General features: G+C 51.1%; 1 protein-coding gene across 1 annotated transcript in view; it reads right to left on the bottom strand.

The window, feature by feature from the left end:
• Positions 1 to 14109, bottom strand: part of LOC100737051 (cat eye syndrome critical region protein 2) — a 125860-nt gene that overhangs the window by 6430 nt on the left and 105321 nt on the right. The window contains 9 exon segments of the mRNA XM_021092503.1: positions 401 to 512; positions 1525 to 2809; positions 4499 to 5180; positions 5286 to 5411; positions 6072 to 6460; positions 7007 to 7133; positions 7577 to 7668; positions 7749 to 7786; positions 8462 to 8591. Of these exon segments, the coding sequence (XP_020948162.1) occupies positions 401 to 512; positions 1525 to 2809; positions 4499 to 5180; positions 5286 to 5411; positions 6072 to 6460; positions 7007 to 7133; positions 7577 to 7668; positions 7749 to 7786; positions 8462 to 8591 (2981 nt within the window).

The following is a 14109-nucleotide window of genomic DNA, read 5'->3' as shown; positions in this document are numbered from 1 at the left end:
GCGGGGGGCGGGGGGGAACCAACTGCAGCCCAGCTGGCAGCAGTGACGGGGGTGCCCATCAAGTTGCGGAGGGGTGAGAGGAGTGCTCTCCGCTCAGTGTCCCACAAGGAAGCAGTACCAGTGTTAAAACCTGACGCTGGACCAGCATCTTGTGGGAAGTTGCTGAGGAGGGTCACACCGACAAGAGATGACATCCAAAGCAACGTGGACAGCTAGTTTGGGAAAAGGGGGCTTGGAAGATCCCTGAACAGCCAGTACCAAGACAACAGGAAAGAAGGACCCGCCTTGTGGAGACAGAAGGGAAACCACCTCTGAGGCCTGCATCAGCAGCCGTGAACTTACGAGCTCACTTCCTGCCCCTGGAAGCACAAGCAAAGCTCTGATTTCTGAAAAGTCCGACCTGATCAAGAGGAAGCGTTGGGGGCTTCTGCGGTGGCAGCTCCTCCTGCATTGTCGCAGCTGCTGGTGTCTTTGGGAACGAGGGCTGGGGCTGGACCGGGTGCGTCTGCACTCTAGAGCCGGAAGGAACGAGTGGTTAGCAATCAGTGAAGACACATTCACCACAAAAAAAAAACACTTTTAATGGTGAAAACTACACGCAGTTACTGCCTTAACTACCCAAGATGTGTGATGGACAAGTTGTGCCTCACACCACCTGCTCGGTGTTCCTGACCTTAACATTCGGGAGCAATGAGAGTCCAGAGTAGGCGGCACTCTTTGGAGTGAATTGGCCTTGAGTCTTGAAAAAACAGAGAAAGTAAAACCAAGCTTGTAAATCAAGAGACTAGACAGACACAGGCACCAAATGTCCGTGAACCTTGAATGGACCCTAGGTGGGGAAAACTCAAAATAAAACCAAAAACCTCTGCCATCAGGGCACTCAAGGAAAAAGCGGAGAAATCAAACTGAGCTACACCGCTGCCTCCTCAGGAGACAAACACCGACCGCAGCTTACTTCCCAGTGGCTTAGAATCAAGGGCAAAGACGCATCCACAAAACAGCCAAGCACCAACTGGAGGAGAGGGCCCTGAGCAAAGGCCTTCTGAGGCTGGCACTGGGGATGGCGCTTGGGTTCTCATGTCGGATGGTACTGGTTTTAAGAGCAGACTTCTGTAACTTTGATTTGAAAACTTCCTGGATCACATATCACTGGGTGTCAAAATATGACTATTAGAATGCTGGTGGGGACAGCAGCAGACATTTTCTAATTCGGGAGCGTTTTTTTGTTCAATATTAGGCCAAGGAGCAGGCCTGGGAGCCCAGCTGTGATCATTCACCCCTGCTGGGAGCATCTGCCCGAGTTCCATCGAAGTCCCCAAAATCTAACCAGTCACTTAGATGCCAGTTCCCATTCGTGAGGGCAAACGCCAGACACAACTGGGCGCCAGAGCTCGTGTGTTCCCAGTGTCCTCAGCACCAACGAGCACGCACCTTCCTGAGCCCGCACTGCCGCCTGCCTCCACCCCCAGGCCATTTCTCACCGGAGCACCGACATGAGAGGAGGGCGCTCTGCCGCAGCCTTACCCTGCTGGTCTGTACGCCTCCTGGAAAGGCGCCCTCGATCCACTCCCAGTGCCCACGTGTTCCATCATCACAGCCTGAAAGTGGCCCAGGCCCTCTTCCGGGCAGCGGTAGAGGGGGCACTCTGGGGACAGGCCGTTGGGCTGGGCCACCCCTGGGCGGAGCGGTGGGGGAGCCGCCGCGGGGGAGGAGAAGGCCCTGGGCTGGAAGTGACTGGCCGGCCGCTGAGGTGGGTAAGCCGGCCCCGGCGGCAGCACGACGCCGTGCGGGGGGAAGGCAGCTGGACCGAAGCCCATCCCTGAGCTCAGGGGAGCCGGGGGCGTCCTGTACAGGTACTCGGCTGACAAGGAGCTCTGCCGCTTGGTAGCCGCGGTGTGGTTGTCCAGGTCTAGGAACTCTTTGGGACTCTCTGGCCTCTCGGCAGACTCGTCCTGTTTCTCCTCTGGGCCGGGGTTCTGGCCGTCCGCGCTCTTGGCCGCCACGGTGTCCGCCCGAGTCGGGGAGGTCAGCGCGGCGCCCAGGGCCTCGCAGCCGCGCAGCCCAGCCGCGGCGCTCTTGTCGGAGAAGAGGGGCCTGGCGGGGGCAGGCTGGGCCGGCGGGGGCCCACCCGGGCTTCCCGGCGGGGGGACGTGTCTCGGCCAGTCCGAGAAGCCCTGCGGACACGGGTAATAGGGAGTCCGCTGATAGTGGGGGTAGGACGGCTGCGGGGGGTGCTGGTAGGGATACCGCATGCCCTGGGGGGGGCGGTATCGGGGGAAGACTCCAGAATGAGGGTCGGGAGCCTGGAACGCCCGTGGGGGGAAAGGCTGAGGGTGCGGGGCCGGGGGCTTGCCGCCCATCACGGGGCCCACTGCTGGCAGGCCTGGGCCCAGGTGGTACCGTGCAGTCGAGCCGGGGTACTCCAGGCCGGGCACATACAGGGGGGTGCAGGCAGGCTCCGTGGGCAGCACAGCCTCCTGCAGCGCTCGGCTCTGGCTGTCAGCTTCCACCCTCACTCCATTTTCAGACAGCACTCCCCGGTCTGCCAGGGTGCATCCCTGGGCGACTGGGCTGGCGAAGCTGCCCCCTGAGGGCCAGGCGGTTCTGCCCACACTGGCTTTACAGCCGTCTCCAGGTTCTGAGGGCTCATTCCTGTGCTCTGGGGCCTCCAGGTCCCGGCCCTGCGGTGAGCTCCGCCTGGCACAGTCAGTCTGCAGGGTGGGTGTGGGGTGAGGTAGCTGCTTGAGGAACATCCCCTCTGAAGCACCAACGCCTGCTGCTTTCTCCTCGAGCCCGGGCACGGGATCTGCTGCAAGAGAGACGGGGAGAAAAGCACAACTCAGGAGCGGAAATGGTGGCACACAACAGATGGTCTAATGATGTGGTTATGGGACCATGGTGTTGACACCCTGTCCCAGACCAAGTGTGAGGTCTATGCAGAGCTGGGTGAGCAAGGGTGTGACCCACACTCCTGACTTCAGGAGGTGCCTATGAACAGGGTGGGAGGGCATGGCTGCAAGCTGGCTTGAGAAGCGCTGGCCTGACTCAGTAAGCAGGACCAGGGCACAAGGAAACTGGGAAGGCCGGTCCCGTGACCTCTGCCAACAGGACACCCGCCCAAGGGAGTGGGGACTTGGTTCTGTTCGCTACCACATGCTCAGTACTTGCACAACATGCGGCTCAGTCAGTATCTGCTAAATGAGTGGAAACATTCATCTTCTGTGTCTTCAGTATGTTAACCTTTTTTACCTCACTGTCGTTTTTACCCATAAACATGGTCTCATCGTTCTGATCTCTCAGGTGGTACAGAGTTGTTGCTTGGGTGTGGTCAAAATGTGACTACGGTCAGTCAGTGTAAGGACAAGATGAGGAATTCCTAAGGACTCTAAAGTTGTCAGGCTACTGGCTGGTTTTCAAAATCAAAGGTACAAGCTACACAAAGAAAATGAAAAGATGCACTTTTCATTATTCAATCAACATAAAACATGGCAACTACCAGGCAGACTACTGGAGGCTCTGTCCCAGGTTCTTCCTCTAAAGCGCTGAGTTTCAGACACACCTGAAATCATTGGAAAATTCGCTAGGGCTGGTGTTCATAGATGGGAACTTTTCCTCAAAAGAAATACTAAGAGAGAGGCCCACCATAAACTTTATGCGGAATCATCATCGTATCATGCTAAGTCCGCGTGCATGCGCCTCCCCCAACTCCCTGCAACACAGGCCAAAACGTCTGTGCCAGAAACAAGCGCTAACCACAAAGGAGCTGTAGTGCATCTGTCCTGTGGTTTTAGGTTTACTCTCCTGGCTGGCCCTTTAAGACATTCTCGTGAGATTTGCCAGATCTCACTACCCTTCTTTCTCAGTAGACTGGACGTGCACCCAAGGACAGAAGAACTGGGCCCTAAGTGAAACGCTGAAAATGCATTTCACATTGGATGCTGACAAGAAATGACTAGGTGTGGCTGGATGGTGAGGGCTGAGGACCCAGAGGATGGATCTAGTATGTCTGGTTCAAACCTCAGCCCCCACTTCAGAGCCAGATGAAGGCAAATAACCTGCCATTTTTGTGCCTTGCGTTTTCCTCTGTATAAATGAGGACAGTAGTAACTGCTCCTGCAAAAGCTTGTTCTGAGAATGAAATGAGTTAGTGTGACGACGTCTCAAAGAGCACCTGGCGCAGTCAGCACTACACCCATGCAGCCAGGATCACCACAGAGGTCCTCCCGGACCACGACGGGCTCAACCGCGAGAAATGCAAGAAAAAGTGGCTGGAGCCCGGTCTACATTTTGATAGCAGCTGTAAAAAGATGACTCATGAATTAATAGCGCAGAGCTAAGGGGCCAAATGAAAGTGATGGCGGGCAGCCTCTTGGCCATTCTCAGGCTCTGGTGTTTCACAGCCGTCTTGCATTCTCCTGGGGCTCCCCAGGGGAGCTACCTGTGGGAAAGGGCCTGGCAGGTAGGAGGCGGGGCGGGCTTGCTGGGGGATAGGGCGCACCTGGTGGGCCCACGCGGGAGGAGAGCTGCTGCATGGCGATCATCTCCGGGCTGTCCATCATGGAGTCTCCACTCGGCACCCCCCGCAGGGCCTGGGCCGGCGCTCCAAACAGAGACCCTGCCGCCGGGCCGGGAGGTGGCTGTAATCGATGTCCACCAGATTTACAGGGTGGTCGCATGTATCCGGGAGAAGGAACTCCGTGAGGTAGAAAGCCTGATTGTTCAGTCCATGGGTGTGGGGGGAGGGGTGGCCTCAGCACCCGGGAATCCATCACGGGACCCAACGTGCGAGGCTGGTGTGAGGGTCCTGGCCCCATGGGGGTCTTCTCGTCTGGCCCCAAGGGTCCTGAGTTGGCAGCACCGTGGTTCCCATTCCAGACCGCAGGGTGTACTCGGTTCAGGTACTTGTAGGGCCGGTACACATGGCTGGGAGAGATTTCTGAGCTCTCAGGAAAGTCTGGGGGTCGGGCCGGAGCCCCACTGAGCCTGGGAGGAATAAACGCTGGCTGGAAGTGGGTAGGGGGGAACACATGTCCATCCGGAGTGGGGCTGCTCATCTGCCCGAGCTGCAAGGATCCAGGACATGAACCCACATCAGCAAGGTGAGCCAGGCCCCCGCCCACTGGCTCCTCAGCAGGGGCGCCTCGGCCGGGCCCGTGGTGGTGGTTCATTCCAGCTGGAGGCTGGTGATGGAAGAAGAGAAGATGTGGGAATGAGGATTTCAATTCACCTGGCAGACTACTTCTGAAGTTGACGTCTCTCACCTGCACTCTGAGCAGAATGCTCACCTGCATTGCTAAAGGCCGCTGCTGTCCAGGTCCTCCGGGGCGCGGCTCAGGGGGTCCAGCATGGAGATGCACAGCCGCAGGATCTGACCCTCGGGGGGGACAGAACGGTCCCTGCACCGCGGGCCTCTAGAGGGTGTTGGGAAAAGGCAAAGAGTTTGAGAAAGCACACCCTTCACATCCTGAAGATGAACGAACTGCTGAAACAGCATCCACAGCAGGACCCAGAGCAGGTGCTTCTCAGGTGACAAGGCTGCACTTGTGTTTCCTGTCATTGCCTCCCCAGAGCTTTAACCACCAGTTTTTTCCCCAACTGCACCCACTGGGAAATGTTAATCTATGTGCTGTAGGTACATCTGTGCCCTTTACTTTAAAAGAACTGTCTCTTTTTTTCTATTTTGGCTGCCCTGAGGCATATGGAGTTCCCAGGTCAGGGACTGGACTCGAGCTGCAGATGCAACCTGTGCCACAGCCGCAGCAACGCCAGATCCTTCACCCACTGTGCTGGGGATCAAACCTGCATCCCAATGCTGCTGATCCCACTGCACCACAGCTTAAACTCCAGGAGTGAGTTTTTTAATTCAAATTTTTGCCCACATCGAGAATGTATGCTTCAAATAATTAAGAAAAAAGGGAATTTAAAATTAAGAATAAAGAAAGAACAGATGGGGGAGATAAAAGCATCCATACACAGAAAAGCTACTCTGGAAAAAGAGCCAACTGAGAAGGATTCTCGACCAACCCGCCCCCATCGCCAACCCTGAGAAACACGAACAAGCTGCTTCTCACCATCTGGTTTGAAAGGGGCGTATGACTAGGTGCGCCACTGTAACGCAGGGCTCCCGGCAAGCCACGGCCATTGGAGGTACCCGCCTCACGAGGGGGCTGCGAGGGGACACCACCTCGACCATCCCCAGAGGAGGAAGCTCGGCGCCCAGGTGGCAGCGACTTCCCTCCGTTCTCTGCGGGCTGCTGTCTCCGGCTGGGCCCCTCAGTGTCCCTGGAGCGTGTGCACACGTGGCTCCCGCCTCCACGCGCTGCCCGACTGCGCCTCTTCTCCCGCTTCTCGTCCTCTCTGACCCAGAACTCTTCGTCTGTGTCCCCATCTTCACCAGGAAAATGCTTGAGCATGGCCCGGTGGAAGCACCTCTCCAGGTTCTCGGACATCTTGGTGTATTCTGCAGGAGAAAGAGCTCGCCAGACCCCGCAGCCTCTTCCTGGGCACACGGCGGGCAGGCGGGCAGGGCAGCCTCAGTGCTTCCCTCGGGACCGAGATGAGGACGTGACTTCTGTCCTGAGAGACTCCAGGAGCCAGAGTCAAACTTTAATTCTTTAAGGCTAAACTGTGGAAGTAGATTAAGTACCACTGTTCAATTTTTCTAATGAAACACAATGTCATTTTGAATCAATGCTTAAGTGCCTCCACATTTGCACACCTGGAGCCACACGAGCTTCGATTCTGGGTGACTCACAAGGCAGGGGCACAGGACAACCAGACCTGAGCTAGTTGAGGGGGACAAGAAGTGGGGCTAGCTGGCCACACCCTCTGGTCAGGTGGAACAGGGTAGGCAACAAAACCTAAAGCTTTCACAGACACTTTCCTTGTGGTCCTAAAGAAAGGTGTGACCCACCAGAAGGGGCATTTCTCAAAGAAACGGCAATTTTATTTTCGGTCCTAACGCGACAGCAAGTATAGATTTAGAGCAGAACCCCCTGCCACTCACCACTGCTCTCCCCGTTGTATTTGCGACAATTCCTGAACATGGTCTTCATGTCACTGACAAACTCCTCCTTGGTGCAGTATAAACCTCCGTTCAGTTTCTTTTCCATGCTTGAAATGTCCATGGGGACCTAAAATCGGACACTTTTTTTTTTTTTGCTTTTTAGGGCTGCACTTGCAGCATATGGAGCTTCCCAGGCAAGGGGTCTAATTGGAGCTGTTGCCGCCAGCCTACGCCACAGCCACAGCAACATCAGATCCAGGCTGCGTCTGCGACCTACACCACAGCTCACGGCAACGCTGGATCCTTAACCCACTGAGCAAGGCCAGGGATCAAACCCACAACCTCATGGTTCCTAGTCGGATTCGTTGCCACTGCACCATGACAGGAACTCCTAAAATCGGACACATTTAATGAGAACATGCCAGAGACGGCAGCGTCTTCAAGTTTCCATGTGGGGCAGACAGTCATGCTGCTAAGAGTTACTCAAAAGCTCGGTGTGTATCAATCAGCCCCCTCCCTTGAAGGGGTTACAGGGACAGTAACACAGCAAATCACCAATAACGCACTCACCTTAATAATCTGGTAATAGTTAGGGGCATATGATTCATCCACAGGTTCCAAAAAGGGCCAGGAATCCTTGTGAGCCTTAACCACATCCAGAACTGAGGGCCAAAAAGGAGACAGAGTCAACCCTCATGTGGCAACATGCTCAGCAGAGCATGGGGGGTGAGCAAGGACTGACCTTTGTACATGGCAGTGAAGTCGTCGTCCAGCTCAAAGCTGTAAATCAGAAAAGAAGGGAATCAATAGCAACCAAGACCCCCTTCTCTACTCAGGTCTCTGATGCAACGGACACCAAGATTTGCAACAGTCCCAATCAATCTCTTTTTAAGGTTGAGTCTATTAACACTGAAAACACTAGAAAAATAACTGTGAAGAGGAGGACTAGTATACTTTAGCAAAAGAGGGAAAATCATTTTTCTTATCTATAAAGTTAATGGTTCTATAATTTTACTTAATAGGACATTCTTTCCTGTATTTTATTTTACTCTAATGAGTACTTCTGTGATGTAAAGAATAACCACCCAGGAGTTCCCATTGTGGCACAGCAGAACTGAATCTGACTAGTATCCATGAGGATGTGGGTTCCATCCCTGGCCTCACTCAGTGGGTTGGGGATCTGGTGTTGCCATGAGCCGAGGTACACGCTGAAGACCTGGCTCGGATCCCACATTGCTGTGGCTGTGGTGTAGGCTGGCAGCTGCAACTCCAATTCAACCCCTAGCCTGGGAACCTCCAAATGCTTTGCATGCAGCCCTAAAAAAAAAAAAAAAAAGAACTATCATCCAGAGGAGCAGACAGGAGAGTAAGAGGCTCAAAGACACTGGGCACTGCCCCCGGCCCAGGGCTGTTCTAAGGATGCAAGTGAAAGGCTCGCAGGGGCTCAGCACTCACGGGTCCTTGGTCCTCTTCTCTTCCCGAAGTGGCGACGGAGGGTCCAGGTGGGAGAGCTCAGGCGGCAGTGTCTTCCCCTGAGCCAGCAGCCAGGCCCGCTCTTCCCGGAGTTTCCTCCTCTTGGCTCGATCTACATGAACATAGAGCACAGGTCATGCTTTAAGGACTCTAGACACTCAGGCATTTGCTCATAATTTTGAGAGAAAGAAGAAACAGATCACTAACTAGCAGGATGTTTGCTTCTTTTGCCATGCACTATGAGGGTGATTCCATGGATGCAATGATGAATTTATAGACCCATTTCCTATTAATCACATGGAGATTAAGTTCTCCTACCAGCAGCAAGAGGTGTGCTGGGGAGCCTGGGAGAGCAGCCGGAGGGAGAGAGGGTGTGTTCTGGCTCCCAACCACAGCCACAAGAAACATACTTGACGTTCCCGTAGTGGCGTAGTGGTTAACGAATCTGACTAGGAACCATGAGGTTGCGGGTTCAGTCCCTGGCCTTGCTCAGGGGTTAACGATCCGGCGTTGCCGTGAGCTGTGGTGTAGGTTGCAGACGCGGCTCGGATCCTGCGTTGCTGTGGCTCTGGCGTAGGCCGGGGGCTACAGCTCCGATTCGACCCCTAGCCTGGGAACCTCCATATGCCGTGGGAGCGGCCCAAGAATAGCAGAAAGACCAAACAAAAAAAAGAACTAGAATAATTTCAAGTTATTAATTTAAAGAGTAAAACTAAATGAATATCCATGTAACAGATTTTAACATCATGGCCTCATTAACATATTATTAATTATTTCAAACTTAATGACCCATTTTTCTGGTTGACTGCAATTCTTTGTGTCCTGGGAACAGTGGTGTCACAACAGTTCTCTCAACACACCTTCTTGGACACAGGTGCAAGCACAGGGGTACAAGCAGTGGACTCACCAGATGAGGGCAGATACACCTTTTTTCCCCCCTTTGCCTCTCAGCATGGCTAAGTTCCTGGGCCACGGATTGAACCTGCACCACAGCAGCGACCTGAGCCACAGCAGTGACAACACAGAAACCCTGACCCACTGAGCCACATGAAAACTCCAAGAGCAGATATACCTTGACTTGATCATGCTTTCAATGCCATTAAAGATTTTACAGCTACCCCTTCAAAAGTGATCTAAGTTACTGTACACTGACTTGGTTGGATTTCTATCTGACTGGGAGAATTGCTTGTCTTGACATTTTACTTCATTTAACTTTTTTTTTTTTTTTTTTTAACTTTTTAGAGCCACACTCATGGCATATGGAGGTTCCCAGGCTAGGGGTCAAATCAGAGCTAAAGCTGCCGGCCTACACCACAGCCATAGCAAAGCCAGATCCAAGCTGCATCTATGACTTACACAGCTCACGGCAACGCCAGATCCTTAAACCACTGAGCAAGGCCAGGGATTGAACCCACAACCTCATGGTTCCTACTTGGATTCGTTTCCACTGCGCCACAATGGGAACTCCTGCCTTGACATTTTAATCACCTACATTTTCTTCAAAAGATCCTGGCCTTCAGTTGGTGAGGAGGCAGTGGTGCTGGTGGCATATTTCTGAGAAACCAGGTCTATTTCTGGCCAGTCACTGAACTGGTCACATTGCTCAACTCCTGTATTCATGGGTGCTTTTATTTTCTTATCTGGTAAAGTTACTTAATTTTAATTGAAGTACAGTTGCTTTTACAATGTTGTATTAGTTTTAGGTGTAAAGTGATTCAGTTTTACATATATGTATACATGGTTTTTTTTTTTTCAAATTCTTTTCCCTCATAGGTTTATTACAAGATACTGAATATAGTTCCTCATGCTCTAGAGGAATTCCCTGCTGTTTATCTACTTTAGGGCTGTATATATGCTAATCCCAAACTCCTAATTTATCCCACTTCACAATTTCCCCTTTGTGTTGACTGTTTTCTGTGAGTGTATCTGTTCACTAAAAAAGTTTGTTTGTATCATATTTCTTTAGATTCCAATATAAGTGATATCGTGATATTTGCCTTTCTCCTTTTTTTTCCTTTAGTGCCAAGCCTTTGGCATATGAAGTTCCCTGATCAGGGTCGAGTTAGAACTGTAGCCGCCAGCCTACGCCACAGCCACAGCAATGGGGGATCTGAGCCGCTCCTGCGACCTACACCACAGCTCACAGCAACGCCAGACCCTTAACCCACTGAGCAAGGCCAGGGATTGAACCCACATCCTCATGGATACCAGTCGGGTTCTTAACCTGCTGCATTACAACAGGAACTCCATCTTTCTCTTTTTGTTTATTTATTTATTTTTGTCTTTTTTGCTATTTCTTGGGCCGCTCCCGCGGCATATGGAGGTTCCCAGGCTAGGGGTCTAATCGGAGCTGTAGCCACAGGCCTACGCCAGAGCCACAGCAATGCGGGATCCGAGCCACGCCTGCAACCTACACCACAGGTCATGGCAACGCCGGATCATTAACCCACTGAGCAAGGGCAGGGACCAAACCCGCAACCTCATGGTTCCTAGTCGGATTCGTTAACCACTGCGCCACGACGGGAACTCCTCTCTTTTTGATTTACCTCACTTAGTATGATAAACTCTAGGTCTATCCCATGTTTTGCAAATTATATTACTTCTCTTTATGGCGGAGTAATATTCCCTTGTGTGTGTATACATTCTCATCTTCTAAGTTCAACATTTTCACTCGCCACTCCCAAGTTTTATATTTTTGATGTCATGCTTTATATTTTATCTTGCGTATGCCCCCCTTAATTGTTGTAATCACAGTTGCTGTTGTTGTTACTACTTTTGTCTTTTAACCATACTGGCTTCATAAGAAATTTAATCTACTACCTTAATTATATACTTACATTTCCAGTGAGATTCAGCCTTTCATATGTGTTACTAAACGCCTTTCTTTCTTTTTTTTATAGCTGCAACCACAGTATATGGAAGTTCCAGGCCAGAAACTGAATCTGAGCCACAGAAGCGGCAATACTGTATCCTTTAACCCCTTCCACTGGGCTGGGGATCTAACCTGTGCTTCCTAAGCAAGCTGAACTGCTGCAGTTAGGTTCTTAATCCTGACCCTAGGGCAGGAACCCCTAGAATCCTTTCTTTATAGCTTAACAAAATTCCTTTAATCTCCTACAAGTGGTGCTTTTGCTTATCTGGAAGCTCATCGTATCTCCAATCCGAATGACCTTACAGCATACAAATTCTTGGTTACAAGTTTTTTCTTGCAGCACTTTGACTACATTCTGTCCTGAAAGTTTTTTTAATGATGTTTATTTTTTCCATTATGGTTATATTTTTTCCAAACTGGCCTGAAGTTTTGCTAAAAAAATCCACTCATTGGGAATTCCCATTAAGGCTCAGTGATAATGAACCCTACGAGTATCCATGAGGATGCAGTTTCAATCCCTGACCTCACTCGGTGGATTAAAGGATCTGGTGCTGCTGTCAGCTGTGATGTAGGTCATAGATGCGGCTTGGATCTGGCATTGCTGTGGCAATAGTGTGAGCTGGCCCCTAGCCTGGGAACTTCCATATGCTGCGGGTGCGGCCCTAAGACACAAATAAAATAAAATAAAAAATCTGCTCATGGTCTTATTGAGGGGTAGGCAGGGACTCATGGCTTTCTCTTATATGCAACAAATTGTTTTCTCTTGCTGCTTTTTCCCCTTTTTTCTTTTTATGGGTGCACCTGCAGCATATGGAAGTTCCCAGGCTAGGGGCTGAATTGGAGCTGTAGCTGCCAGCCTATGCCACAGCCATAGCAATGCTCAGATCCGAGCTATGTCTGCCATCTACACCACAGCTCATGCCATTGCCAGATCCTTAACCCACTGAACGAGGCCAGAAATCAAACCCATGTCCTTATGGATACTACTCGGGTTCATTACTGCTGAGCCACAAGGGGAACTTCTCTTGCAGTTTTTTAATATTCTGTCCTTGTCTTGAACTTTTGACAATAAGTCTTAGCGTGGGTCTCTCTGGGTTCCTGATCTGTATGTCCATTTTGCCCCCACAAGGTGGGGAAGGTTTGAACCTCCCGAAGCCAAGTTCAGTTATCATATTCTTCAGCTCTGAAAAATCTATTTGGCACCTTTTAACATTTTCCTTCTCTCTGTGGAAGTTCTCACTGTGCTCATCCATGCTCCACCCCACCCCAGGTCAGCTCTTATGCCTCATTAAGGTTTTTTTCTGAGGTTTTAATCTCTTCTTTCACGTTGCTGGACTGTGTCAGTTTCTATGCATGGCCTGGAAGGAGCGTCCTTGTGTGGGAGCTGACCTCTCAAATCTCTGTGCTGTCCACACAGCCCAGATCTACTTTAGTAAAGCCTGGAAGTGGAGGGTGTGCTGACACCTGTCAGTGGCCCGCAGGGGAGATGGCAGCTTGAAGGTTCAGGATGACTGAAGGCTTTCCTTTAAAGTTTGCAAAATAAATGGTGAGGGACTATAAGCCTGAGCCCCTCTGGCCACTAGAGCCAGGGACCTGCAGTGCCCCCTGAGGGCAGCCCCAAAGGCCTAACCTAAGGCTGCTGGCTGCCCTCAGGCTGAAGTTCCAGAACAAGCGAGGGCCTCCTCTGCAGGATGGCAGGGACTGTCTCTGCCTGCCCACAACCATCTCTCCAGTCACCCGGTCTCTCTCTCTGATCACCAGAGCCAGGTGATCAAGGGGTGACCCCTGGGTGTCAGACACAAAAATCTGGGCACCAAATACTTCTAAGAGCTCCCTCCCTGGAGGTACCAGTGCCCTGGACAGAGCAACAGAGAGAAGAGACAGTGCCTGTCAGTCCCGGTTCCCAAGAACATTCCCTGTAGGGCGAAGTTGCACCACACGCAGGTGGCCCTACCCCTCCCCAGGCCAGGCTCCTCCTGTGTTCTCACTGGTACTACTGGAGTCAGCCTTGGCTCCTCTCAATGTTGGCAATTCTCACTGCTATGGGGACATGCTTCCTTTTCAAAGATAACTCACACTGATATCTATAATGATGATAAACCCAGCTACCTGCCTTAATTACTCTTAGTTACAATGACTTCTTGGGGTGTCAGATGCATTCCTTAAATTGAGTGAGTATATTACTTTCCAATATAGAGCAGAATCCCTATAAAACAATATAATAAAGAATAGAAACAATGACAGAGGATCTCTGATTTCTTCCTGACTTTAAAAGGAAACCCTTTTAGTGTTCCCCCATTAAGGAGAGTGTTTGCTTAGATTTTTAAAAATATACACTGGCTAGGGACTTCCCTCATGGCTCAGCGGTTAACGAACCCAACTAGGATCCATGAGGATGTGGGTTTGATCCCTGGCCTTGTTCAGTGGGGTAAGGATCCAGCATTGCTGTGATCTGTGGTGTAGGCAAGCGGCTACAATTCACCCTGTAGCCCGAGAACCTCCATATGCTGAGGATGCAGCCCTAAAATGCAAAAAGAAAAAAAAAAAAGTTGCTCTCAACAGAAGAAAAAAATTAACTTATAGTGGTGATCAATTTGCTAGGTATATAGATGTAGAATCATGCTATACTTAAAATAAGGGGAGAGTGTATGCCAATTATACTTAAACTCAAATAACAACCAAATAAAAATTCCATTGAAAATTACACAATCCTATTGAAAAAAAAAATAAAGAAATAAAACCCAATGTAAGTCCACTG

This window comes from Sus scrofa, chromosome 5 (assembly GCF_000003025.6).
Source record: "Sus scrofa isolate TJ Tabasco breed Duroc chromosome 5, Sscrofa11.1, whole genome shotgun sequence".
Taxonomy (NCBI): Eukaryota; Metazoa; Chordata; class Mammalia; order Artiodactyla; family Suidae; genus Sus; species Sus scrofa.
Note: the sequence above shows the minus strand (reverse complement) of the source record. Positions and strands in the feature narration are given on the sequence as shown.